General features: G+C 44.9%; 2 protein-coding genes across 9 annotated transcripts in view; one reads left to right on the plus strand and one right to left on the minus strand.

Annotated features, from left to right (window-relative positions):
• LOC110492593 lies at positions 1-14,416 on the plus strand. 7 transcript variants are annotated; one of them, XM_036947604.1, is made up of 9 exons: positions 1-106; positions 706-804; positions 2,564-2,876; positions 3,372-3,640; positions 4,179-4,301; positions 5,928-6,850; positions 7,075-7,297; positions 9,569-9,805; positions 14,279-14,416. In XM_036947604.1, the coding sequence occupies exons 5-8, from the start codon at positions 4,289-4,291 to the stop codon at positions 9,730-9,732; spliced, it is 1,323 nt and encodes a 440-aa protein (XP_036803499.1). In that variant the 5' UTR covers positions 1-106; positions 706-804; positions 2,564-2,876; positions 3,372-3,640; positions 4,179-4,288; the 3' UTR covers positions 9,733-9,805; positions 14,279-14,416. The 7 variants fall into 7 exon arrangements, with proteins under 7 accessions (XP_036803499.1, XP_036803502.1, XP_036803501.1 ...); XM_036947607.1 differs by having other exon boundaries at positions 2,564-2,693; XM_036947606.1 differs by having other exon boundaries at positions 2,669-2,876.
• LOC110492592 (short transient receptor potential channel 4-associated protein) overlaps positions 12,667-24,750 on the minus strand; it is a 20,708-nt gene continuing 8,624 nt past the window's right edge. For both annotated transcript variants that reach the window (XM_036947602.1, XM_036947601.1), the window contains 11 exons: positions 20,585-20,727; positions 20,048-20,176; positions 19,880-19,938; positions 19,670-19,771; positions 19,480-19,563; positions 19,298-19,388; positions 19,047-19,187; positions 18,792-18,903; positions 16,541-16,653; positions 16,118-16,324; positions 12,667-14,433 (listed from right to left, as the gene is read on the minus strand). In XM_036947602.1, the coding sequence (XP_036803497.1) occupies positions 14,296-14,433; positions 16,118-16,324; positions 16,541-16,653; positions 18,792-18,903; positions 19,047-19,187; positions 19,298-19,388; positions 19,480-19,563; positions 19,670-19,771; positions 19,880-19,938; positions 20,048-20,176; positions 20,585-20,727 (1,319 nt within the window). In that variant the 3' untranslated portion in view covers positions 12,667-14,295. The remainder of the gene's footprint in view (positions 14,434-16,117; positions 16,325-16,540; positions 16,654-18,791; positions 18,904-19,046; positions 19,188-19,297; positions 19,389-19,479; positions 19,564-19,669; positions 19,772-19,879; positions 19,939-20,047; positions 20,177-20,584; positions 20,728-24,750) is intronic.

Genomic DNA, 24,750 nt, shown 5'->3' on the forward strand with positions numbered 1-24,750 from the left:
GGAACACATGGGGCTGTCTGACGTAGCTCCCCTAACCCTGACCTTGAGGAGGACAATAAAAGGGACACTGTCGCACACCGGTCAAACTTTTACAGTGCGCTCAAAGGTTAGTACACCGGATGCATGCGCGTTCCATTTACTCTACAATTGATGCGTAATTACGCCATTATAACAAATTAACGCAACTCTTTACACATTGCATGCGTTGGAGTAACTTGTTGAATCAGCACACCACATGTACCATGTTTACAAATATTAGTGAGTGATGAATACTGTAAATAATCGAACATGAATTTATGACATCAGCTAACCATAATTATATAAGAATAGGCGTAGTCACATTTTACAGTTCAAATGGACCTCCGGTAGTTTTGAGCATGTCTCCAACGATGTGTTTCCGTTACTGCGCTTATCCATTGTAGGTGCGCTGTCGCTTGTTCTTCATCCGGAGTTGTCAGCGTGTTCAACTTGAATTAAATTAAAGAGTTCGGGAGGCAACTTCGTTCTGTCTCACCAGCCTCACCAAGGACAATTATGCATTTGATGGCACTGTCAGATTCAAGACCAGAAATGCAACAATTTTATTTTTCAAATTCCATACAACACTTTCTGTGGAGTGTATGGAAGCTGACAATGAGAATATTGACAATTTCGCAATGTTTTTTTGCCACTCAGTTGTTGTCTTCTAAATGCCCATTCACTCAGGTACAATACAAGTGCTGATCCCGGGTGAGAAAGAGGCTTACATTGAGGTGAAGGTTAAACAACTGGATGGTGACAAAAGCCACTGTGGAGACCAAAGATGTAAGTGTTGGTAGGCTATTCGTTGCAGTTGAATACAACATAATGATGTTCATTTCTTTATTTTTTACTATTTTCTACATTGCAGAATAATAGTGAAGACAACACTATGAAATAACACATATGGAATCATGTAGTAACCAAAAAAGTGTTAAACAAATATTTTATATTTGAGATTCCTCAAAGTAGCCACCCTTTTTCTTGATGACAGATTTGCACACTCTTCGCATTCTCTCAACCAGCTTCAGGAGGCAGTCACTTGGAATGCATTTCAATTAACAGGTGTGCCTTGTTAAAAGTTAATTTGTGGAATGTCTTCCCTTCTTAATGTGTTTGAGCCAATCTGTTATGTTGTGACAAGGTAGGGGTGGTATACAGAAAATAACCCTATTTGGTAAAAGACCAAGTCCATATTATGGCAAGAACAGCTCAAATAAGCAAAGAGAAACATCAGTCCATCATTACTTTGAGACATGAAAGTCAGTCAATCTGGAACATTTCAAGAATTTTTAGAGTAAAAACTATCAAGCGCTATGATGAAACTGGCTCTCATGAGGACCGCCACAGGAAAGGAAGACCCAGAGTTACCTCTGCTGCAGAGGATAGGTTCATTAGAGTTATCAGCCTCAGAAATTGCAGCCCAAATAAAAGCTTCACAGAGTTCAAGTAACAGACACATCTCAACATCAACTGTTCAGAGGAGTCTGCGTGAATCAGGCCTTCATGGGTGAATTGCTGCAATAAGAAGAAGAGACTTGCTTGGGCCAAGAAACACAAGCAATGGACAATAGACTGGTGGAAATCTGGCCTTTGGTCTGATGACTCCAAATTTGAGATTTTTGGTTCTAACCGCCATGTCTATGTGAGATGAAGAGTAGGTGAAAGGATGTGTAGTTCCCACCATGAAGCATGGAGGTGGAGGTGTGATGGTGCTTTGTTGGTGACACTGTCGGTGATATATTTCGAATTCAAGGCACACTTAACCAGCATGGCTACCACAGCATGCTACAGCAATATGCCATCCCATCTGGTATGTGCTTAGTGGGATTATCATTTGTTTTTCAACAGGACAATGATCCAACACACCTCCAGGCTGTGTAAGGGCTATTTCACCAAGAAGGAGAGTGATGGAGGGCTGCATCAGATGACCAGGCCTCCACAATCACCCAACCTCAACCCAATGTAGATAGTTTGGGTTGAGTTGGACCACAGAGTGAAGGAAAAGCAGCCAACAAGTGCTCAGCATATGTCGGACCTCCTTCAAGACTATTGGAAAAAGCATTCCAGGTGAAGCTGGTTGAGATAATGCCAAGAGTGTGCAAAGCTGCCATCAAGGCAAAATCTGGCTGCTTTGAAGAATCTCAAATATATTTAGATTTGTTTAACACTTTTTTGGTTACTACATGATTCCATATGTGTTATTTCATAGTTTTGATGTCTTTACTATTATTCTACAATTTAGAAAATAGTAAAAAAATAAAGAAAAACCCTTGAATGAATGAGTAGGTGTAGGTAATTCAGTCCATATCTAATTCAAAATAATTTTACTTTGTTCTGAAGTGCACTGTTGTCACATTTGTGACAATATATTTGTTTTAATTAAAAATATTTGCAGATCTAATAGAATCTATGTGAAATATTATTAGCAAAAGTTGAAAATGCTGTGGCGCAGGAGTCCCTAGAATGAAGTGATAGATTATCCGCTAACTGTATGAATTGACTACAGATTTACCCAACTCTCCCTAATACTTTGGTTGTGAAGGAGGATGACAAACAGCAGATGAACCCTCTGAAGTATAGACATGATTTAGGACATGGTCACACTGACCACCCTCAATGAAGCCTCTGTGCTCTTCAACCTCACCAGGCGCTACAGTACGTGGATGATCTATGTGAGTCACAGTTCTGTACATAATGCCATAGAGGAGCTCTAAGGAGGATAAACAGGTTGTTCTGAACCAGAGAGACTCTCCCTCTATGTGGGCGACATTTTGTTTCACAACCAAGCGCTCTCTCTCTCAACAAAGGCAAGAGGCGCACAATCGTTGACAACGCCTACATTGACATGCTGTGCAGTAAGTCTACAACAATGTCATGTTGGAATGATTTAATCCTCATTTAGATTAAATATGTTCACAGTGCTTACACAACGTTTAAAAATAGTACGTATGTAATAAGTAAGTAAATGCCTAAAAATATAAATACATTTGTGTAACTCTGGGCCATATGTTTTCTCATGAGAATCATACATCATGAGAATCAATCCATGCTTTTGGATTTTAGAGTTTCATCTGTTCAGAGTTCTCCAAGTTTCTAAGCTTTTGACAGTGCTTCTTGTTGATCTTCCATACATGTTATTGATGTCCACCAATCCCCTCCACTACCACTTTTGCTCCCAGGGTGTGACAACAGTGGAGAACGTAATTGACGAGGAGGAACTGTTGGCCACAGATGACTGCCTTTTTCTACTAATGATCTTTGCTCCACTCTGTTTACTATGTTTACTCTCCTTACTCTCTGACCTCTGACCTCTCTCTCTGCCTGACCCCTCCTCCGTATGCAATGGACAGTCTGGGCTTCACTCCTGAGGAGAAGTACAGTTGCTATAAAATAGTGGGGTCCATCATGCACTTTGGCAACACGAAGTTCAAGAAGGTTCGGAGAGAGGACGGTGTCACAGCTTCACAAGAGAAGAGGAAGAGAGGGGCCTCCTTCCAGACCGTGTCACAGCTTCACAAGAGAAGAGGAAGAGAGGGGCCTCCTTCCAGACCGTGTCACAGCTTCACAAGAGAAGAGGAAGAAAGGGGCCTCCTTCCAGACCGTGTCACAGCTTCACAGGGTGTGTAAGAGTGAGGTAGAGACAGGCTGGCATTACCAGTGTCTCTAGGTATCGGAGTTGTGTGGTTTCGTAGAGATCAGAAGGTGAGTATTTAGAGGTGCTCTGATGACCTGCCTTGAGTTGAGAGGGAAGTAGTTAAGACTTACAGTGATGTTTCGGTAACTCAGCTCATGAACATCACTTTAAGTCTGTGCTACCTCCACTCTTTCATGCCTCTGACTGAGGACAAGGATGAGGTAAGATTGACTCTTTCAGTCATCTTTGTCCCAGGAGGCATGGACCCATTCCATGTCCTTCTGCAGTTGCGGTGTAACGGAGTACTGGAGGGAATTCCGTATCTGCAGGAAGGGCCTCCCCAACCGGATCCTCTATGCAGAGTTCAAACTACGACGGGCATAGTACCTCTCTGTAACACATGTATACATGTAAAACTTTAAAAATCACAGAGACACAAACGCGTGTACCATCTTATTATCAAAATGGCAATAATGTGAAGAGTCAATGACGTGTTCCCTGGTGTGTGTGTTATCCTGTGCAGGTCCTGAACCCCATGGCCATCCCTGAGGAATCCTTTGTGGACAGCAGGAAGGCTGTGGAGAAGCTGCTGAGATCACTGGACACATTGACCACACCCAGTACAAGTTTGGAATGAATCACCAAGGTGGGTACTGTATGACTGGTACTGATGCACCTGAGTGAGTTTGAAGCTGGATTCTTGTGTTTTGAGATCTCATCTCCAGTTGTGTCTGGTGTTGGGGCTGAAGCTTAAAGCATATGGCCACTCCTCATCGGTTGACGTTATGTTTGGGACAGACTTACTTGTCAGTATGCGTCTCAGAACATTTCGTATTATTCTGTACGTAGATCCAGGCCAATCCATATGTTACATTTCGTATGGTATGTATTCGTTTGTGTCCATCACCCATTTCGTATGATATGTTACGAATTACAATTCATATTAGGTGTAACGAATTTGAAAAACGTACAATATGTTACGACTATCACAAAACGTACAATATGTTACGAATTCTAATGTGTGTATTAGTAGAGCTTTTTGGAAATGTGCTGTAGAGCAGTAGACTATAAAAGGTAGCTAGAATGCTTCGTCCTATGGCTTTCCACCCTTACATGTCCCTGTCATGTGTCCAATGAACTGGTCAGTCAACGTGTGGGCGTGGTCTAGATCCCTCCCACCCCTTTTTGTTCTAAATTAGATCGGTGTGTGTGCCCTGCTTACCAAATATGGCTTGGCGGGCGCAGGCCATTGTCTCATTTGCTTTACAATAGTGGGTACTGGGAGACAGCAAGCATGCTGGCCGGGGGAAGTATATCAATAGTGAATCACTGGCAAGGCAAGGCAGGAGACACACTGTGGGTCAGGTAGAGGTTATTTTATTACGTGAAACTCCAGCCCTCTGTGAAACCAGAGAACTTAATCCCTTATTACCTGGCAGGTTATTCCAGCTATGTGGAGGCTCTGAACTCCAGGCTCCATGGACAAAGGGGGCCAGGGAAAATGGGTTGTTATTAAAATGGGGCTGGAGGACATGACAGGTGCTGCTCTTTAAGGGCCATGTGTCAACCCCTCCTGTTTTTCTAAGCGCCAGTTAGCGCCCGGAGGTTATAACAGGCTATTTCAACCAGGACCACACACACACACACACACACACACACACACACACACACACAATGTAAAGCAACCAAGTGCTGACACACTCATACTTCAGGCATGCCATGTACATACCGACAAACTTGGGGGCAAATACACACACTAACAACACACACACACACACACACACACACACATTTTGCATAGAAAACACTGCTAAAAACGTTTTGGGTTGGGCCTGAAAACTCATACAGAGCCGTCCCAGTGAAACCGCTTCACGTGTGATCTTTATTTCTCCTCCAACATCTTGCGTCTCTCCAGACTCATGAGTTGGCCCTGCCGCATGGCGAGGAGCTCAGACAGCCTCTCATGGAGCGGCAGGTAGCCTAGTGGTTAGAGCGTTGGGACAGTAACGGAAAGGTTGCTGGATCGAATCCCAGAGCTGACAAGATAAAAATCTGTCGTTCTACACCTGAACAAGGCAGATAACCTACTGTTCCCCAGTAGGCCATCACTGTAAATAAGAATTTGTTCTTAACTACCTTGCCTAGTTAAATACAAAAAAATGTCCCCCAATAGCTCATGAACATAACATGAACATCAGTCCCAAATATCATTCCTTTTAAAACGCAGACCTTAGTGCACAAAAACCATTCTCCTCTTCTCACCCATGAATAGAGACAAATCCAGTAAAACTTCTTGGCGTTTACAATGGTGAAGAACTGGCCCTGCTTTTCTTCAAGCTCAGGCCTCTCCTGAGGAGCACCACGGCAGAGAAGCTGGCCCTGCTTTTCTTCAAGCTCAGGCCTCTCCTGAGGAGCACCACGGCAGAGAAGCTGGCCCTGCTTTTCTTCAAGCTCAGGCCTCTCCTGATGAGCACCACGGCAGAGGAGCTGGCCCTGCTTTTCTTCAAGCTCAGGCCTCTCCTGAGGAGCACCACGGCAGAGAAGCTGGCCCTGCTTTTCTTCAAGCTCAGGCCTCTCCTGAGGAGCACCACGGCAGAGGAGCTGGCCCTGCTTTTCTTCAAGCTCAGGCCTCTCCTGAGGAGCACCACGGCAGAGGAGCTGGCCCTGCTTTTCTTCAAGCTCAGGCCTCTCCTTAGGAGCACCACGGCAGAGAAGCTGGCCCTGCTTTTCTTCAAGCTCAGGCCTCTCCTGAGGAGCACCACGGCAGAGGAGCTGGCCCTGCTTTTCTTCAAGCTCAGGCCTCTCCTGAGGAGCACCACGGCAGAGGAGCTGGCCCTGCTTTTCTTCAAGCTCAGGCCTCTCCTGAGGAGCACCACGGCAGAGAAGCTGGCCCTGCTTTTCTTCAAGCTCAGGCCTCTCCTGAGGAGCACCACGGCAGAGGAGCTGGCCCTGCTTTTCTCCAAGCTCAGGCCTCTCCTGAGGAGCACCACGGCAGAGGAGCTGGCCCTGCTTTTCTTCAAGCTCAGGCCTCTCCTGAGGAGCACCACAGCAGGGAAGGAGCTGGCCACACTCAAGGAGGAGTTTGCCAAGTTGAAGGACGTGGTTGACAAGTCTGAGGCAAACCACAAGGGGCTGCATGAGAGACAGGTGGCCCTGATCCAGGAGAAGAATGACCTGGCACTACAGCTGCAGGCAGTGAGTGTTTACAGATAACATCAAGATATTACACCGTACAACAGGATACCGGCAAGATAAGGATCAATGAGATAAGATAAAGTGAACATGTGATATGATCAGACAAGATAAATGTAGACCTAATCAGAATAGACCAGAAACGATTAGGCCATAAATCAAGATAAGAGATGCTAAGAAGATGCACTAAACAGGAAGTCTCTCTCTGTGTGACCCCTGACCCCCAGGAGCAGGACAACCTGATGGATGCAGGTTGTGACCTGCTGATCAAGGCCAAGGTCATAGAGCTGAAGGAAAGACTTGAGGATGAGGAGATGAACGCCAGCCTGAACACCAGCCTGAACGCCAAGAACCACAAGCTGGAGGACGTGTGTGCAGAGCTGAAGAAAGACAGATCTGGAGATCATCATGGCCAAGGTGGAGAAGGAGAGACATGCCACAGAGAACAAGGTGAGCAGGGAGGGATTAGTCTGGGTCTCTTTAACTACTGTTCTACTCCTTGCCCCTCTTTGCAATGCTAAAACATTTTGGCCAATCACATGGAGTGGAATCACATTTTCTAATTTTAATTTATATAGCCCTTCTTACATCAGCTGATATATCAAAGTTCTGTACAGAAACCCTGCTTAAAACACCAAACAGCAAGCAATGCAGGTGTAGAAGCACGGTGGCTAGGAAAAACTCCCTAAAAAGGCCAAAACCTAGGAAGAAACCTAGAGAGGAACCAGGCTATGAGGGGTGGCCAGTCCTCTTCTGGCTGTGCCGGGTGGATATTATAACAGAACATGGCCAAGATGTTCAAATGTTCATAAATGACCAGCATGGTCAAATAATAATAATCACAGTAGTTGTCAAGGGTGCAACAAGTCAGCACCTCAGGAGTAAATGTCAGTTGGCTTTTCATAGCCAATCATTGAGTATCTCTACCGCTCCTGCTGTATCTAGGAAGTTGAAAACAGCAGGTCTGGGACAGGTAGCACGGCCAGGTGGACTGAGGACAGCAAGGAGTCATCAGGCCAGGTAGTCCTGAGGCATGGTCCTAGGTCGAAAAAGAAAGAAAGAAAGAAAATTAGAGAGAGCATACTTAAATTCCCACAGGACAAGACAGGAGAAATACTCCAGATATAACAGACTGACCCTAGTCCCCCGACAAAAACTACTACAGCATAAATACTGGAGGCTGAGACAGGAGTGGTCAGGAGACACTGTGGCCTCATCCGATGATACCACAGGACAGGGCCAAACAGGAAGGATATAACCCCAACCACTTTGCCAAAGCACAGCCCCACACCACTAGAGGGATATCTTCAACCACCAACTTACCATCCTGAGACAAGGCTGAGTATAGCCCACAAAGATCTCCGCCACGGCACAACCCAAGGGGAGCGCCTACCCAGACAGGAAGACCACATCAGCGACTCAACCCACTCAAGTGACGCACCCCTCCTAGGGACGGCATGGAAGAGCACCAGTAAGCCAGTGACTCAGCCCCTGTAATAGGGTTAGAGGCAGAGAATCCCAGTGGAGAGAGGGGAAACGGCCAGGCAGAGACAGCAAGGGCGGTTCGTTGCTCCAGAGCCTTTCCGTTCACCTTCACACTCCTGGGCCAGACTACACTCAACCATATAACCCACTGAAGAGATGAGTCTTCAGTAAAGACTTAAAGGTTGAGATCTCTGCATCTCTCACATGGGTAGGCAGACCATTCCATAAAAATTGAGCTCTATAGGAGAAAGCCCTGCCTACAGCTGTTTGCTTAGAAACTCTAGGGACAATTAGGAGGCCTGCGTCTTGTGACCGTAGCATACGTGTAGTACGGAAAGATAGGTAGGAGCAAGCCCATGTAATGCTTTGTAGGTTACCAGTAAAACCTTGAAATCAGCCCTTGCCTTAACAGGAAGCCAGTGTAGGGGGGCTAGCACTGGAGTGTTAGCACTGGAATGTTAGCTAAACATACTGGTACCCAAGCAAAGGGGTGGCTCAATGCCCGCAGATATACTTTTCAGCATTCCTGTCGTGTAAACCTCTGATCAGTCAATTTAATGTGCTGTATATATCAGATACACTACATGGCCAAAGGTATGTGGACACGTGCTCGTTGAACATCTCATTACAAAATCATGGGCATTAATAGAGTGTCCTCCCCCCTTTGCTGCTATAACAGCCTCCGTTCTTCTGGGTGTTGGAACATTGCTGCGGGAACTTGCTTCATTCAGCCACAAGAGAATTAGTGAGATCAGGCCCTGATGTTGGGCCTTTAGGCCTGGCTCACAGTCGGTGTTCAGTCAAGTTCTTCCACACCGATCTCAACAAATCATTTCTGTATGGATCTCGCTTTGTGCATAGGGGCATTGTCATGCTGAAACAGGAAAGGGCCTTCCCCAAACTGTTGCCATAAAGTTGGAAGCACGGAATTGTCTACAACGTCATTGTATGCTGTAGCGTTATGATTTCCCTTCACTGGAACTAAAGGGCCTAGCCCGAACCACGAAAAACAGCCCCAGACCATTATTCCTCCTCCGCCAAACTTTACAGTTGGCACTATACAGTCGGGCAGGTAGTGTTCTCCTGGCATCTGTGAAACCCAGATTCGTCCATCAGACTGTCAGATGGTGAACGTGATTCATCACTCCAGAGAAAGCGTTTCCGCTGCTCCAGAGTCCAATGACTGCGAACTTTCATATTTATACCACATCGTTTGTTCCCCCTTTCTGTCCTCAGGTGTAGAACCGGATGGAGGAGATAGGTGTTCTGGGCGAGTCCATGCTGAGCCTGACCAAGGAGAAGACGGCCCTGCAGGAGGCCCACCGGCAGCCCGAGTCCATCTTGTGTCTGACCAAAGAGAAGGCGGCCCTGCAGGAGGCCTACCAGCAGGCCCTGACTAACCTGCTGGTCGGGGAGGATAAGGTCAATATGCTGAGCAAGGCCAAGGTCAAGCTGGAGCAGCAAGTGGACAATGTTAGTATGAAAAACACGAAAAACATGAAACATGAAAAACACACTTCACCACATACAGTAGCCTAACTAGCTCCTTAGTTAAACACATAGTGTCTGTCAATCATTAAAATGAAGGGTCACACGGCACAGCATGACTTTAAGTTATTAATTTGTCAGAAAGTTAACTGACCTCGAGAAGCTAACCAAACTCACCTTTCTCTGCTTCTCGCTCTGTGTAGCAGAGTATAATTGTAGGCTAGTGGAACCTGAGGCTATGGTACCAAGATCTCCTTCAGCCAGAACACTGAACAAATAGCTGTAGGAGAACAAGGTCGGAGGTCACACTTAGTTAACCTAAGTGGTCACCCGTATACAGTGCTTTCGGAAAGTATTCAAAACCCCTTGACTTTTTCAACATTTTGTTAAGTTACAGCCCTATTCCAAAATGTATTAAATTGTCCCCCCCCCCATCAATCTACACACAATACCCCATTACGACAAAGCAAAAACAGGTTTTTAGAATGTTTTGCTAATTTTTTTAAAATATAAAACTGATATGTCACATTTACATAAGTATCTAGACCCTTTACTCAGTACTTTGTTGAAGCACCTTTGGCAGCGATTACAGCATCACGTTTTCTGGGGTTTGACGCTACAAGCTTGGCACACCTGTATTTGGGGAGTTTCTCCCATTCTTCTCTGCAGGCCCTCTCAAGCTATGTCAGGTTGGATGGGGAGCGTCGCTGCATGGCTATTTTCAGGTCTCTCCAGAGATGTTCGATCAGGTTCAAGTCCTGGCTCTGGCTTGGCCACTCAAGGACATTCAGAGAGTTATCCGGCAGCCACTCCTGCATCATCTTGGCTGTGTGCTTAGGGTCGTTGTCCTGTTGTAAGGTGAACCTTCAACCTAGTCTAAGGTCCTGAGCGCTCTGGAGCAGGTTTTCCTGCCACTGAAAAACATCCCAACAGCATGATGCTGCCACCACCATGCTTCACCATAGGGATGGTGCCAGGTTTCCTCCAGATGTGACACTTGCCATTCAGGCCAAAGAGTTCAATCTTGGTTTCATCAGACCAGAGAATTTTGTTTCTCATGGTCTCAGAGTCTTTAGGTGCCTTTTTCTCAAACTCCAAGTGGGCTGTCATGTGCCCTTTACTGAGGAGTGGCTTCTGTCTGGCCACTCTATCATAAAGGCCTGATTGGTGGAGTGCTGCAGAGATGGTTGTCCTTCTGGAAGGGTCACCCATCTCCACACAGGAACTATGGAGCTCTGTCAGATTGACCATCAGGTTCTTGGTTCCTTACCAAGGCCCTTCTCCCGATTGCTCAGATTTCCTGGGCGGCCAGCTCTAGGAAGAGTCTTGGTGGTTCCTAACTTCTTCCATTTATGAATGATGGAGGCCACTGTGTTCTTGAGGACCTTCAATGCTGCATACATGTTTTGGTGCCCTTCCCCAGATCTATGCCTCAACACAATCCTGTCTCAGCGCTCTACAGACAACTCCTTCAACCTCATGGCTTGGTTTTTACTCTGACATGTTCTGTCAACTGAGGGACGTTTATTATAGACAGGTGTGTGCCTGTCCAATCAATTAAATTTACCACAGGTGGACTCCAATCAAGTTGTAGAAACATCTCAAGGATGATCAATGGAAACATGATGCACCTGAGCTCAATTTCGAGTCTCATAGCAAAGGGTCTGAATACTTATGTAAATAAGGTATCTTTTTTTGTTATAAATTTGCTAAATTGTATTAAAACCTGTTTTCGCTTTGTCATTATGGGGGTATTGTGTGTAGATTGATAAGGAAAATTAGTTTTCTTGTCAATTTTAGAACACAGCTGTAACTTAACGAAATGTAGAACAAGTCAAGTGGTCTGAATATCTTCCGAATCCACTGTATATCCAGCATTTTTGTCAAAATTGCTCAGGCTCAGTAAATTTGGTTCGGGTTCATTGATAGACAGCGATATTTAAATCTTGTTTTAAGCAAATTTAAGTCAGGACTGAGACTAAACCAATCAACACCTCTTGGAAAGCCATGCTGGTATGTCTTTTGCATAAACATGTGTGTAATTGTCCCACAGAAATATAAAACCTATCCCAGGGTTAGGTTAAGACTGAGGTGGGCTTTGCTCCTTTCATATTTATTTTCATCCCAATTCCCCAGTCCCTGCCGATGACAAGCATACCCATAACAGGATGCTGACACCACAATACTTGAACATACAAAAAGGATCAACAACATTGCATTCACTTCATATTACTGGCCTGTATGACAAAGTGTAAAGAAAGAAGCCTGTGTTAAAAAAAATACATTGTTTGCAACAAGGCTGTTAAAACCTGCAAATAAATGAACTTTTTGGCCTAAAATAAAAACGACAGTTCAATACAACAGAGTGAAACTGTCTATTTACAAATATTGTGGGCTGCAGCATCACGTTATGGGTATGCTTGTCATCGGTAGGGACTGGGGAGTTTGTTAGGATCAAAAGAAATATGAAACTAGCAAAGCCCATGTAAAATGTAACAGGAGAACCCATCCGTCTTCTGAAATGGCTTTCCAAGACGTGTGGAGTGTTCTTGAGTGGTCTAGTCTCAGGCCTGACTTAAGTCTGCTTGCAGAATGAAGTGGAGGCCTGCTAGTACTCCTTGATTAAACTCTTGTGCTTTCAGATGACTGCAATGGGTGTTAAGTATTTGACATGTGTGTTCAAATAGCAATGATTTGTGATAAGACTAACACAAACCAACGCCATGTTAAAAGATGAAATACTTAAATAGCCTTTGACAGGACTGTCCATTGTCAACAATAGATTGTACTTTACATCCATGTGTTGTAGTGAATTAAAGCACTTAAATAAAAAGACGAATCCAAAGTGGTATTCTATTATTTATCTCATTCGCTTTACAAAGTGAAGTTACAGATAACTTACCTGTGTATTAGATGAACACACACATACTCTCACTCACTTTCTGAGAAGAGCTCAGACATCAGCCCAGTGTCACATACAGATACACATTCTGAAACAGGGAGTCTCGTATCCTCGTGCCATAAGTTAAGCATCTTTCCTAACAGTATTTTAGGATGGCCAGTCAGGTTTCCTCTGTGTTGTCGGACACAAGACATTCATGCTTCTGGCGAGTCCCATGTTCCAGAGCCTTGTATCGACCTTGTCCTTCGCCTAAATACTTTATAATTTACATGGATCAGTTCTTTAAATATAGAGTCCCTTTTTAGACCACCAAAATAAAACAATTGCTTGTCCCTTAAATATCAATGTTTTGGTCCCACTTGTATTAAATGTCGCTAAAACATTTTGACATGGTAATGAGATACCGTTAGATAGAGTAATGTTCTTTTCCCTGTTGGTGTACTTGACTGTTGACTGCACAACAAAATGGATTTAACATGCTTTATATCTGCAAACAAATTCAAAATGGATTGTGTTAAAACCTCTCCTTCGTGTTTGACTATTACACTAGCACCAAAACAGGTATACCAGTTGTAAGTACTAACCGTGTATGTGTACCCACTATATCCACCAGTGTAATTACCATGTAAATGCAGGGTTTTGGTAACACTCAATATGAAGTTGGACCGTCGTTTTTTTGCCAGAGGGTAGGAAGGTTTCCACTAGTTACCACAGCCACAAAGACTACATGGGCTATAACGTAATAATTAATATAAACAAAAATTAGCATTTTAGTCCTAATTTAAGATTAGACATAAGGTTAGCAGTGTGGTTAAAGTTAGGTTTGAAATTCCATTTTAAGAATAGAAATTAGAGAAATAGGCAGGGGGTTATGACTTTGTGGCTGTGGTAACTAGTGACAACCGGGTACGAGAAATCTCCCTTCCGTTAGTGAAAGGCTGCTGATCGGCTGACTGTTTTCCCCCACAGATAAAACAGAATGGAAACTCCAGCATGTGACACACCCCAACACAGCTATGCACCAGATGAGGCTGGTGGGAGGAGCTATAGGAGGACAGGCTCATTGTAATGTCTGGAATGGAATAAATGGACCAGTATCAAACACAAACATACAGAAACCACGTTTAACCCAACCCATTTATTCCATTCCAGCCACTACAATGAGCTCGTCCTCCTATAATTCCTCTCCCCAGCCTCCACTGCTAAACACACACGACACAAGCATACGCATCCACTCCTACAGCCAATACTCACACACCCACTAAAGCATATCCACACACACGACACAAGCATACGCATCCACTCCTACAGCCAATACTCACACACCCACTAAAGCATATCCACACACACCCACTAAAGCATATCCACACACATGCAAAAATACATACACATGCCCAAAACTGTGCACACAGTCATTCTGTACACCGATGGATCCCTGAATAACAGCTATGTGAAGAAGTGAGCGCTCAGATCTGTTCAGTCTTCAGGTGATTGAGACATTGCCTCTCCTCTTTTCTCTCTCTTCTTTCCATCCACCCATCTTTTCCCTTTTCCAGAGACGGCTTCCCAGGGACTAAACTTCCAGAAAGTCTCTTCCCAGATCCATGTAGGCCTCGTCGATGTAGCTGGCTATGGCACATAGTGAAGTCCGGTCTGAGTCCAACAGAACCGACACGGTCTCCTTCCAATAGGTGAAGAGGATACAGGAACTCTGTTGCAGATTGGAGAGAGAGAGAGAGAATGGTAGGAAAGAGAGAGAGAGAGTCAATGGTACGAGGGGAGAGAGAGAGAATGGTACGAGGGGAGAGAATGGTAGGAAAGAGAGAGAGAGACAATGGTACGAGGGGAGAGAGAGACAATGGTACGAGGGGAGAGAGAGAGACAATGGTACGAGGGGAGAGAGAGAGACAATGGTACGAGGGGAGAGAGAGAGACAATGGTACGAGGGGAGAGAATGGTAGGAAAGAGAGAGAATGGTACGAGGCGAGAGAGAGAGACAATGGTACGAGAGAGGAGAGAGAGACAATGGTATGAGGGGAGAGAATGGTAGGAAAGAGAGACAATGGTACGAGGGGAGAGAGAGAGACAATGGTACGAGGGGAGAGAATGGTAGGAAAGAGAGAGACAATGGTACGAGGGGAGAGAGAGAGATAATGGTACGAGGGGAGAGAGAGAGATAATGGTACGAGGGGAGAGAGAGAGACAATGGTACGAGGGGAGAGAATGGTAGGAAAGAGAGAGAGACAATGGTGAGAGAGAGAGACAATGGTACGAGGGGAGAGAATGGTAGGAAAGAGAGAGAGAGAGACAATGGTACGAGGGGCGAGAGAGAGACAATGGTACGAGGGGAGAGAATGGTAGGAAAGAGAGAGAGAATGGTACGAGGGGAGAGAGAGAGAATGGTACGGGGGGAGAGAGAGAGAATGGTACGGGGAGAGAGAATGGTACGAGGGGAGAGAGAATGGTACGATGGGAGAGAGAATGGTACGATGGGAGAGAGAATGGTACGATGGGAGAGAATGGTACGAGGGGAGAGAATGGCACGAGGGGAGAGAATGGTACGAGGGGAGAGAGAATGGTAGGAAAGAGAGAGAGAGAGAGAATGGTATGAGGGGAGAGAATGGGAGGAAAGAGAGAGAGAATGGTACGAGGGGAGAGAGAGAGAATGGTACGGGGGAGAGAGAATGGTAGGAAAGAGAGAGAGAGAGAGAATGGTACGAGGGGAGAGAATGGTACGAGGGGAGAGAATGGTACGAGGGGAGAGAGAATGGTACGATGGGAGAGAATGGTACGAGGGGAGAGAATGGTACGAGGGGAGAGAGAATGGTACGGTGGGAGAGAATGGTACGAGGGGAGAGAATGGTACGAGGGGAGAGAGAATGGTACGATGGGAGAGAATGGTATGAGGGGAGAAAATGGTACGAGGGGAGAGAGAATGGTACGGTGGGAGAGAATGGTACGAGGGGAGAGAATGGTACGAGGGGAGAGAATGGTACGAGGGGAGAGAATGGTACGAGGGGAGAGAATGGTACGAGGGGAGAGAGAATGGTACGGTGGGAGAGAGAGAGAGAATGGTAGGAAAGAGAGAGACAATGGTACGAGGGGAGAGAATGGTACGAGAGAGAGAGAGTGATAGGAGAGAGAGAATGATAGAGACAGGGAAAGGGGATATCTAGTCAGTTGCACAACTGAATGCATTCAACAGAAATGTGTTTCCTCATTTAACCCAAAGAGAGAAATACAACAGTAAGTCAGTCAACCACAATAGAACAGAACATGGTTTAGTTTACAGGTAACGTAATACAGAATTACCACCATAGAGTAGGCAGCATTCAAGGAACAACGGTCGGTGTGTGTGTGTGTGTGTGTGTGAGCGCATTGGGGAGGACACTCACGTTCTCCAGACAGGTGCTGTCCTTGTCCTTGTTGAGGTAGTGGCGCTGCCAAAAGCACAGCAGGTTGTGGAAGTTGTTGAGCAGGCAGCCGGGGTATTTCTCTGTGTACTCCTTCTCTCTCAGGGCGTTGAGGTAGAGGGACAGCTTACTCTGTCTCCTGGCCAGCATCAATACCACCAGGCTGGTGTTCAGACAGCTCACATTCTCCTAACATTGGTAGGGTCCAGCCACCATCAAACAGAAGGGAAAGGATCACAGTCCGTTAACATGTAGATGATCCAGACAAGTGTATGTCTCAATATGAGAAACAAGAAATAGAGGAATGTAAAGTCTACGATCGCTAGGAGGAGGATGCAATGCCATGACAGTCATTAGCATTACAGTACACCCGACAACAGACAATGGGATAGGGGGGTTTCTTGCCTGTGTGAGCGTCTGCACGTTGATGATGTTGACGAGCCTGAAGAGGATGGTTAGTCTGTTCTCCACGCGGACCATGTAGGACAACAGACTGCACTCTGACAGCACCTCCACAACTACAGGGCAGACACAGACAAAGAGAGACAGCGAGACAGACAGCGAGACAGACAGCGAGACAGACAGAGAGACAGAGACACACAAACAGAGAGAGACAGAGACAGACAGCGAGACAGACAGCGAGACAGACAGACAGCGAGACAGACAACGAGACAGACAGACAGCGAGACAGACAACGAGACAGACAGACAGCGAGACAGACAGACAGCGAGACAGACGGACAGAGAGACAGACAGACAGACAGAGACATGGAGGAGTCAGAGGTGGATTTCTACAAACACCAAGAGTAGACATAACCCACTGGTTGAATCAATGTTGTTTCCACGTCACTTCAACCTAAAAAAAATGTATATGACATTGAATCAACATGGGGAAACTGGTCTTATTTTTAACCATCTTTGAACCTAAACCCAATGACATGGTGTCATGTTTTGTTGAACTCACATTAGTTGACAACTCAACCAAATGGAAATCAAAACTGGACGTTGAACTGATGTCTGTGCCCAGTGGGAATATTTCACTACTTCAAAGCTTCCGAATGCTTCAAGTGGGCTTACTTTCATTTGACCTTTATTTTACCAGGCTGGTCAAATAAAGAACAGATTCATATTTACAATGACTGCCTGGTTAATTCTTAAAAGTCAATGCTGTTGTGGGGGTTCTAAAGCTGACACATGGAATTGTTTTAAGGTGGTCATTCTATGGATCATTTAGCTATTGGATTTAGAATTATTTAATAAAATATACATTTTGGCCTTTAGAAACGCATTGAATAACACATTCATAAGATGGCAACAACAACAAAGAAGTCCAAAAATAAAATCATTCAGTAACAAGGTTTTGACGTGTCTGTCCTATATCCAGGATATATATCCTGAGCATTTTTATGTTCATTTCTAAACCTGCTTTCCCTTTGTCATTATGGGGTATTGTGTGTAGATTGCTGAGGATATATTTTTTATCCATTTTAGAATAAGGCAGTAACGTAACAACGTGGAAAATATATATATAACATATTCCACATTTTCTTATGTTACAGCGTTATTCTAAAATGGATAAAAAAATATTTATACCCCAAAAAACTAAAAAAGAAATACATTATTTACAGAAGTATTCAGACCCTTTGATATGAGACTCGAAATGGAGCTCAGGTGCATCCTGTTTCCATTGATCATCCTTGAGATGTTTCTACAACTTGATTGGAGTCCACCTGTGGTCAATTCAATTGATTGGACATGATTTGGAAAGACACACACCTGTCTATATAAGGTCCCACAGTTGACAGTACAAGTCAGAGCAAAAACCAAGGCATGAGGTGGAAGGAATTGTCCGTAGAGCTCTGAGACAGGATTGTGTTGAGGCCCAGATCTGGGGAAGGGTAGCAACATATTTCTGCAGCATTGAAGGTCCCCAAGAACACAATGGAAGAAGTTTGGAACCACCAAGACTCTTCCTAGAGCTGGTTGCCCGGCCAAACTGAGCAATCGGGGGAGAAGGGCCTTGGTCAGTGAGGTGTGGAAATGGGAGAACCTTCCAGAAGAACAACCATCTTTGGAGCACTCTACCAATCAGGCCTTTATGGTAAGTGGCCAGAGGGAAGCCACTCCTCCGTGAAATGGCACATGACAGCCCGCTTGGAGTTTGCCAAAAGTCACCTAAGATTCTCTGGTCTGATGAAACCAAGATTGAACTATTTGGTCTGAATGACAACCGTCACATCTGGAGGAAACCTGGCACCATCCCTACGGTGTGTGTGTATATATAATTATTTTACACATATTTAACTCCTTTTTTTTTAAATAGGTTGCCACAAAACGACCTTCATACTTCCATCAATGTTTTTAAACTGGTACTGGTTACCTTCAGACTAGTCTCGGATCACAGAGCAAAACGGAGAACACCATAGTGTTTGAGTTAGTTTGTAACCCAAACGGTTCGGACGCTACAAACAGAAGTTGGCACATTGATGGTACAGACTTCAGATGAATCCAGACACTGGTGGGGGGCCGTAGAGCAAAACAGAGACCACCACTTAGATTGACGCACCGGTGTGTCAGTCGACTCTTGAGGATTAACACGTTTCCACAGCCACAAACGTGTTCACCGCTTGGCCTAAGACTATTTTCTATGGACCTACCTCTCACATCGTCAGTCTGGCTCTCGAAGCGGTCCAGGGACAGGATGATACAACGCACCAGCATGTTGGAGTCCACCAGAGAGCTGTTGATCTGGGTCATGAACGTCTGGAACTAACACAGGAAGCAGAAATGAAACCAAACATGTATTAAAAGGAAGTGATCTCTAGGGTTAAGCTAGAAAGTGGACTGCACTCCCTTTCCATCGGTCTGATCCTCATTCTTTTGAAGTGCCTCTCCCCTGGGCAGTGTCCTACCTTCTCCTCTGTGTTGACGTATTTGTTGAACCTCTTGAAGGAGTCGATGTTGAACTTCATGAGTTCCCCCAGCAGGTCAAAGTAACTCTGCAGCACATCCCTGGACTTACAGCCGCTGTCTATGATGCAGAACAGGATGTGCTGGAAGGACAGAGAGGAGAGGGATTTAATAGGAGGTTTTAAATGAAGACTTGAAGGCGGTTGTATCATAGGTGTGTGTGGCTTCGCTGGCTTGGCAACAGCCTCCGTACCTCCAACAGGCCTCTCTTGAGCAAGAACACCTGGTCAGCGTAGGAGGTGGATCCTCTCAGGAAGCTCTCCACCGCCCTCGCCTGCCAGAACCTACAGACAGACAGGGGTTTAACCCTCGTCATCAGGTATAGCAAGAGGAAGACGTTTCCCTAATCAACTCCTGGAGTCAACACACACTCACCTGAATGAGGATTCGGCCGGTTCTTTCTTCATGACTGAAAGTAGCCGTGTCAGGAGGCCCTTTTTACCATCACAGATTAGATTTCTATATACATATAGAGAGAAAATATCCAACGCAATGGAGGATTTGTCAAATTCAGAAACACAAAATGTCGTCCATCCCTGTACCCCTGCCTAACTAACAGCCCAACCTGTCCGTGTTGACGAGAGCCTCCACCTCAGGGATGTTGGCCTTCAGAGAGATGGCACTGAGCTCATTCAGCTCCTGAGCGTTCAAGAGGAGATACTTGTTCCTGAGAGGAAAGAAGTCACTGAACATGAGTGTACCAAACTCAGTACCAGACCATACGTCTAATTCCACAGAAATACAGTTTAAATCATACTGTCTGTACTGAACTCACTCATGATGGTCGCTGAAGCTCTGGAGTAGTCGTAGAAAATGGATTTTAAAGGAGATCTCCTGTGTGAGTGAGAGATCGAGAGAGGATGAACCAGTGAGTGCTGCAATAGAGGTGCTTAAGTGTTACAGTGCCATTGAGCTCATTCCCAGAGCAGAGAGGTCATCTTACCGGGCTGCAGTCACAGTTCTGGTTCTGGCCGTGGAGGACGTGGGTGGACGTCTGCTTTCTCCAGATCAGCTTGTCAAACAGGTTGTTGAGACCTGGAATCAGTTTGAACTCTGCAAGCATTCTGTGAACCTGTTTACAAGACACCATATCTTTACATTGTATAAAGCCCAGACCGTACACCACAGGGATGACCAGACAGGTTATTTTTTATTGGTCTAATTCCATTAGTAACCAGTTCATAATAGCAATAAGGCACCCCAGGGGTTTGTGGTATATGGCCAATATACCACGGCTAAATGATGTATCCAGGCACTCTGCGTTGCATCCTGCAGAAGAACAGCCCTTAGCTGTGGTATATTGGCCATATACCACCCCCCCAGGACTTACTGCCTAACTTTACATTAGCAGATGTCACAAAGTACTTAGCAGACAACCAACCTAAAACCACAAAAGGCAAGGAATGCAGAGGCAGAAGCCCAGTGGAAAAACTTTACAATCTCAGTTACTGATTGAAGCAAGTCCAGCTATCTGTCTCACCTGGTTCCTCTGGCGGCCTATGAGGAGCACACAGAGCACATAGAGAACCTCCACCTTGTACATGATCTCATGGACGATCTTCATGGACTGGGGCAGACTGTGCCTGAGAGGACTGGTGACCAGAGAGCTCTCGTCTGGCGACTCTGAGAAAGAAACACATTAAGATTCAGGGATGATAACTGGTGAGGGGCCCAAAAAAGGTGACAAAACAAATTCAGTTAAATCCAAGAAAAGTTGTAAGATGCCTATTTTCCGATATTTTGACTAACAATGTGACACACCAGGCCAAATAACACGATAGAGTAGTATCGCGATACTGCTAATAAATGATGCAGTCCTAAGCCAATGTAGCTTGTTATTCGTTACCTATCCAGGTAACATGACCAAACAAGGTTGTTTGAGTAGCCCTCGAGTAGTTTAGAAATATAAAATGAGCGACAATTCGAGGTAGAAAAGGAGAGAAGGTAGTTCCGGAGGTTTGGTTTTCAGTGATGTAAAGGCACGAGAATGACTGTCTGTGCTCCGTTTTCCTCTATGGCACTCAGCCTAGTCAGACTGCCCTGCTTGTTCTTACAGAAGCTATTAAAATATATATGTATTCACTACGCTCGCGCTGTGAGCCGCTCCAATAATTAAACAAATGTAACAGAAAACCCAGACCACCATCATGGCTACATAACATTTTAAAACTGATGGGAGATGAGCAGAAAGAACAGATGAGTAGGATAATGGCTGGTTAGGGGATGATGCCGCCTGTCCACAGCTGAGTAGGATAATGGCTGTTTAGGGGATGATGCCGCCTGTCCACAGCTGAGTAGGATAATGGCTGTTTAGGGGATGATGCCGCCTGTCCACAGCGGAGTAGGATAATGGCTGGTTAGGGGATGATGCCGTCTGTCCACAGCTGAGTAGGATAATGGCTGGTTAGGGGATGATGCCGTCTGTCCACAGCTGAGTGGGATAATGGCTGGTTAGGGGATGATGCCGTCTGTCCACAGCTGAGTAGGATAATGGCTGGTTAGGGGATGATGCCGTCTGTCCACAGCTGAGTAGGATAATGTCTGGTTAGGGGATGATGCTGTCTGTCCACAGCTGAGTAGGATAATGCCTGGTTAGGGGATGATGCTGTCTGTCCACAGCTGAGTAGGATAATGCCTGGTTAGGGGATGATGCTGTCTGTCCACAGCTGAGTAGGATAATGCCTGGTTAGGGGATGATGCTGTCTGTCCACAGCTGAGTAGGCTAACGGCTGGTTAGGGGATGTGGCTGTCTGTCCACAGCTGAGTAGGATAATGCCTGGTTAGGGGATGTGGCTGGCTGTCCACAGCTGAGTAGGATAATGGCTGGTTAGGGGATGATGCTGTCTGTCCACAGCTGAGTAGGATAATGGCTGGTTAGGGGATGATGCTGTCTGTCCACAGCTGAGTAGGATAATGGCTGGTTAGGGGATGATGCTGTCTGTCCACAGCTGAGTAGGATAATGGCTGGTTAGGGGATGTGACTGGCTGCTCAAACCCAAAACTCATTCTGATATGACGTAGCTGACATCACTCTGAGCTCTGATGAGCTATTTGTATAACGCGTAGGGATGCATTCTGTTACATTTCTCTCTTATTCTTATCCGTATTTTTGGAAACTGCATTTTTGGTTAGGGGCTCCTATGTAAGCATTTCACTGTAAGGTCTACTACACCTGTTGTATTAGGTGCATGTGACTAATACAATTTGATTTTGATTTGATTTGTGCTCAGTCATTAATTTCGATATGAGAAACATATCAAATCAAATGTTATTTGTCACATGCGCTGAATACCTAGGTGTAGTAGACCTTACAGTGTACTGCTGAATACAACAGGTGTAGTAGACCTTACAGTGTACTGCTGAATACAACAGGTGTAGTAGACCTTACAGTGTACTGCTGAATATAACAGGTGTAGTAGACCTTACAGTGTACTGCTGAATATAACAGGTGTAGTAGACCTTACAGTGTACTGCTGAATACAACAGGTGTAGTAGACCTTACAGTGTACTGCTGAATACAACAGGTGTAGTAGACCTTACAGTGTACTGCTGAATACAACAGGTGTAGTAGACCTTACGGTATACTGCTGAATACAACAGGTGTAGTAGACCTTACGGTGTACTGCTGAATACAACAGGTGTAGTAGACCTTACAGTGTACTGCCGAATACAACAGGTGTAGTAGACCTTACAGTGTACTGCTGAATACAACAGGTGTAGTAGACCTTACAGTGTACTGCTGAATATAACAGGTGTAGTAGACCTTACAGTGTACTGCTGAATATAACAGGTGTAGTAGACCTTACAGTGTACTGCTGAATATAACAGGTGTAGTAGACCTTACAGTGTACTGCTGAATACAACAGGTGTAGTAGACCTTACAGTGTACTGCTGAATATAACAGGTGTAGTAGACCTTACAGTGTACTGCTGAATACAACAGGTGTAGTAGACCTTACAGTGTACTGCTGAATATAACAGGTGTAGTAGACCTTACAGTGTACTGCTGAATATAACAGGTGTAGTAGACCTTACAGTGTACTGCTGAATATAACAGGTGTAGTAGACCTTACAGTGTACTGCTGAATACAACAGGTGTAGTAGACCTTACAGTGTACTGCTGAATATAACAGGTGTAGTAGACCTTACAGTGTACTGCTGAATACAACAGGTGTAGTAGACCTTACAGTGTACTGCTGAATACAACAGGTGTAGTATACCTTACAGTGTACTGCTGAATACAACAGGTGTAGTAGACCTTACAGTGTACTGCTGAATATAACAGGTGTAGTAGACCTTACAGTGTACTGCTGAATATAACAGGTGTAGTAGACCTTACAGTGTACTGCTGAATATAACAGGTGTAGTAGACCTTACAGTGTACTGCTGAATACAACAGGTGTAGTAGACCTTACAGTGAAATGCTGAATACAACAGGTGTAGTAGACCTTACAGTGTACTGCTGAATACAACAGGTGTAGTAGACCTTACAGTGTACTGCTGAATACAACAGGTGTAGTAGACCTTACAGTGTACTGCTGAATACAACAGGTGTAGTAGACCTTACAGTGTACTGCTGAATATAACAGGTGTAGTAGACCTTACAGTGTACTGCTGAATATAACAGGTGTAGTAGACCTTACAGTGTACTGCTGAATACAACAGGTGTAGTAGACCTTACAGTGAAATGCTGAATACAACAGGTGTAGTAGACCTTACAGTGTACTGCTGAATACAACAGGTGTAGTAGACCTTACAGTGTACTGCTGAATACAACAGGTGTAGTAGACCTTACAGTGTACTGCTGAATACAACAGGTGTAGTAGACCTTACAGTGTACTGCTGAATACAACAGGTGTAGTAGACCTTACAGTGAAATGCTGAATACAACAGGTGTAGTAGACCTTACAGTGTACTGCTGAATACAACAGGTGTAGTAGACCTTACAGTGTACTGCTGAATACAACAGGTGTAGTAGACCTTACAGTGTACTGCTGAATACAACAGGTGTAGTAGACCTTACAGTGTACTGCTGAATACAACAGGTGTAGTAGACCTTACAGTGTACTGCTGAATACAACAGGTGTAGTAGACCTTACAGTGTACTGCTGAATACAACAGGTGTAGTAGACCTTACAGTGTACTGCTGAATACAACAGGTGTAGTAGACCTTACAGTGTACTGCTGAATACAACAGGTGTAGTAGACCTTACAGTGTACTGCTGAATATAACAGGTGTAGTAGACCTTACAGTGTACTGCTGAATACAACAGGTGTAGTAGACCTTACAGTGTACTGCTGAATATAACAGGTGTAGTAGACCTTACAGTGTACTGCTGAATACAACAGGTGTAGTAGACCTTACAGTGTACTGCTGAATACAACAGGTGTAGTAGACCTTACAGTGTACTGCTGAATACAACAGGTGTAGTAGACCTTACGGTATACTGCTGAATACAACAGGTGTAGTAGACCTTACAGTGTACTGCTGAATACAACAGGTGTAGTAGACCTTACAGTGTACTGCTGAATACAACAGGTGTAGTAGACCTTACAGTGTACTGCTGAATATAACAGGTGTAGTAGACCTTACAGTGTACTGCTGAATACAACAGGTGTAGTAGACCTTACAGTGTACTGCTGAATA

This window comes from Oncorhynchus mykiss, chromosome 16, assembly GCF_013265735.2.
Source record: "Oncorhynchus mykiss isolate Arlee chromosome 16, USDA_OmykA_1.1, whole genome shotgun sequence".
In the NCBI taxonomy this organism is placed as follows: Eukaryota; Metazoa; Chordata; class Actinopteri; order Salmoniformes; family Salmonidae; genus Oncorhynchus; species Oncorhynchus mykiss.

Coding starts and splice junctions, on each gene's coding strand:
- LOC110492593 (XM_036947603.1), top strand. Junction 6,851..7,074: donor TGGCACTACAGCTGCAGGCA/GTGAGTGTTTAC, acceptor CCTGACCCCCAG/GAGCAGGACAACCTGATGGA. Junction 7,298..9,568: donor GACATGCCACAGAGAACAAG/GTGAGCAGGGAG, acceptor TTCTGTCCTCAG/GTGTAGAACCGGATGGAGGA.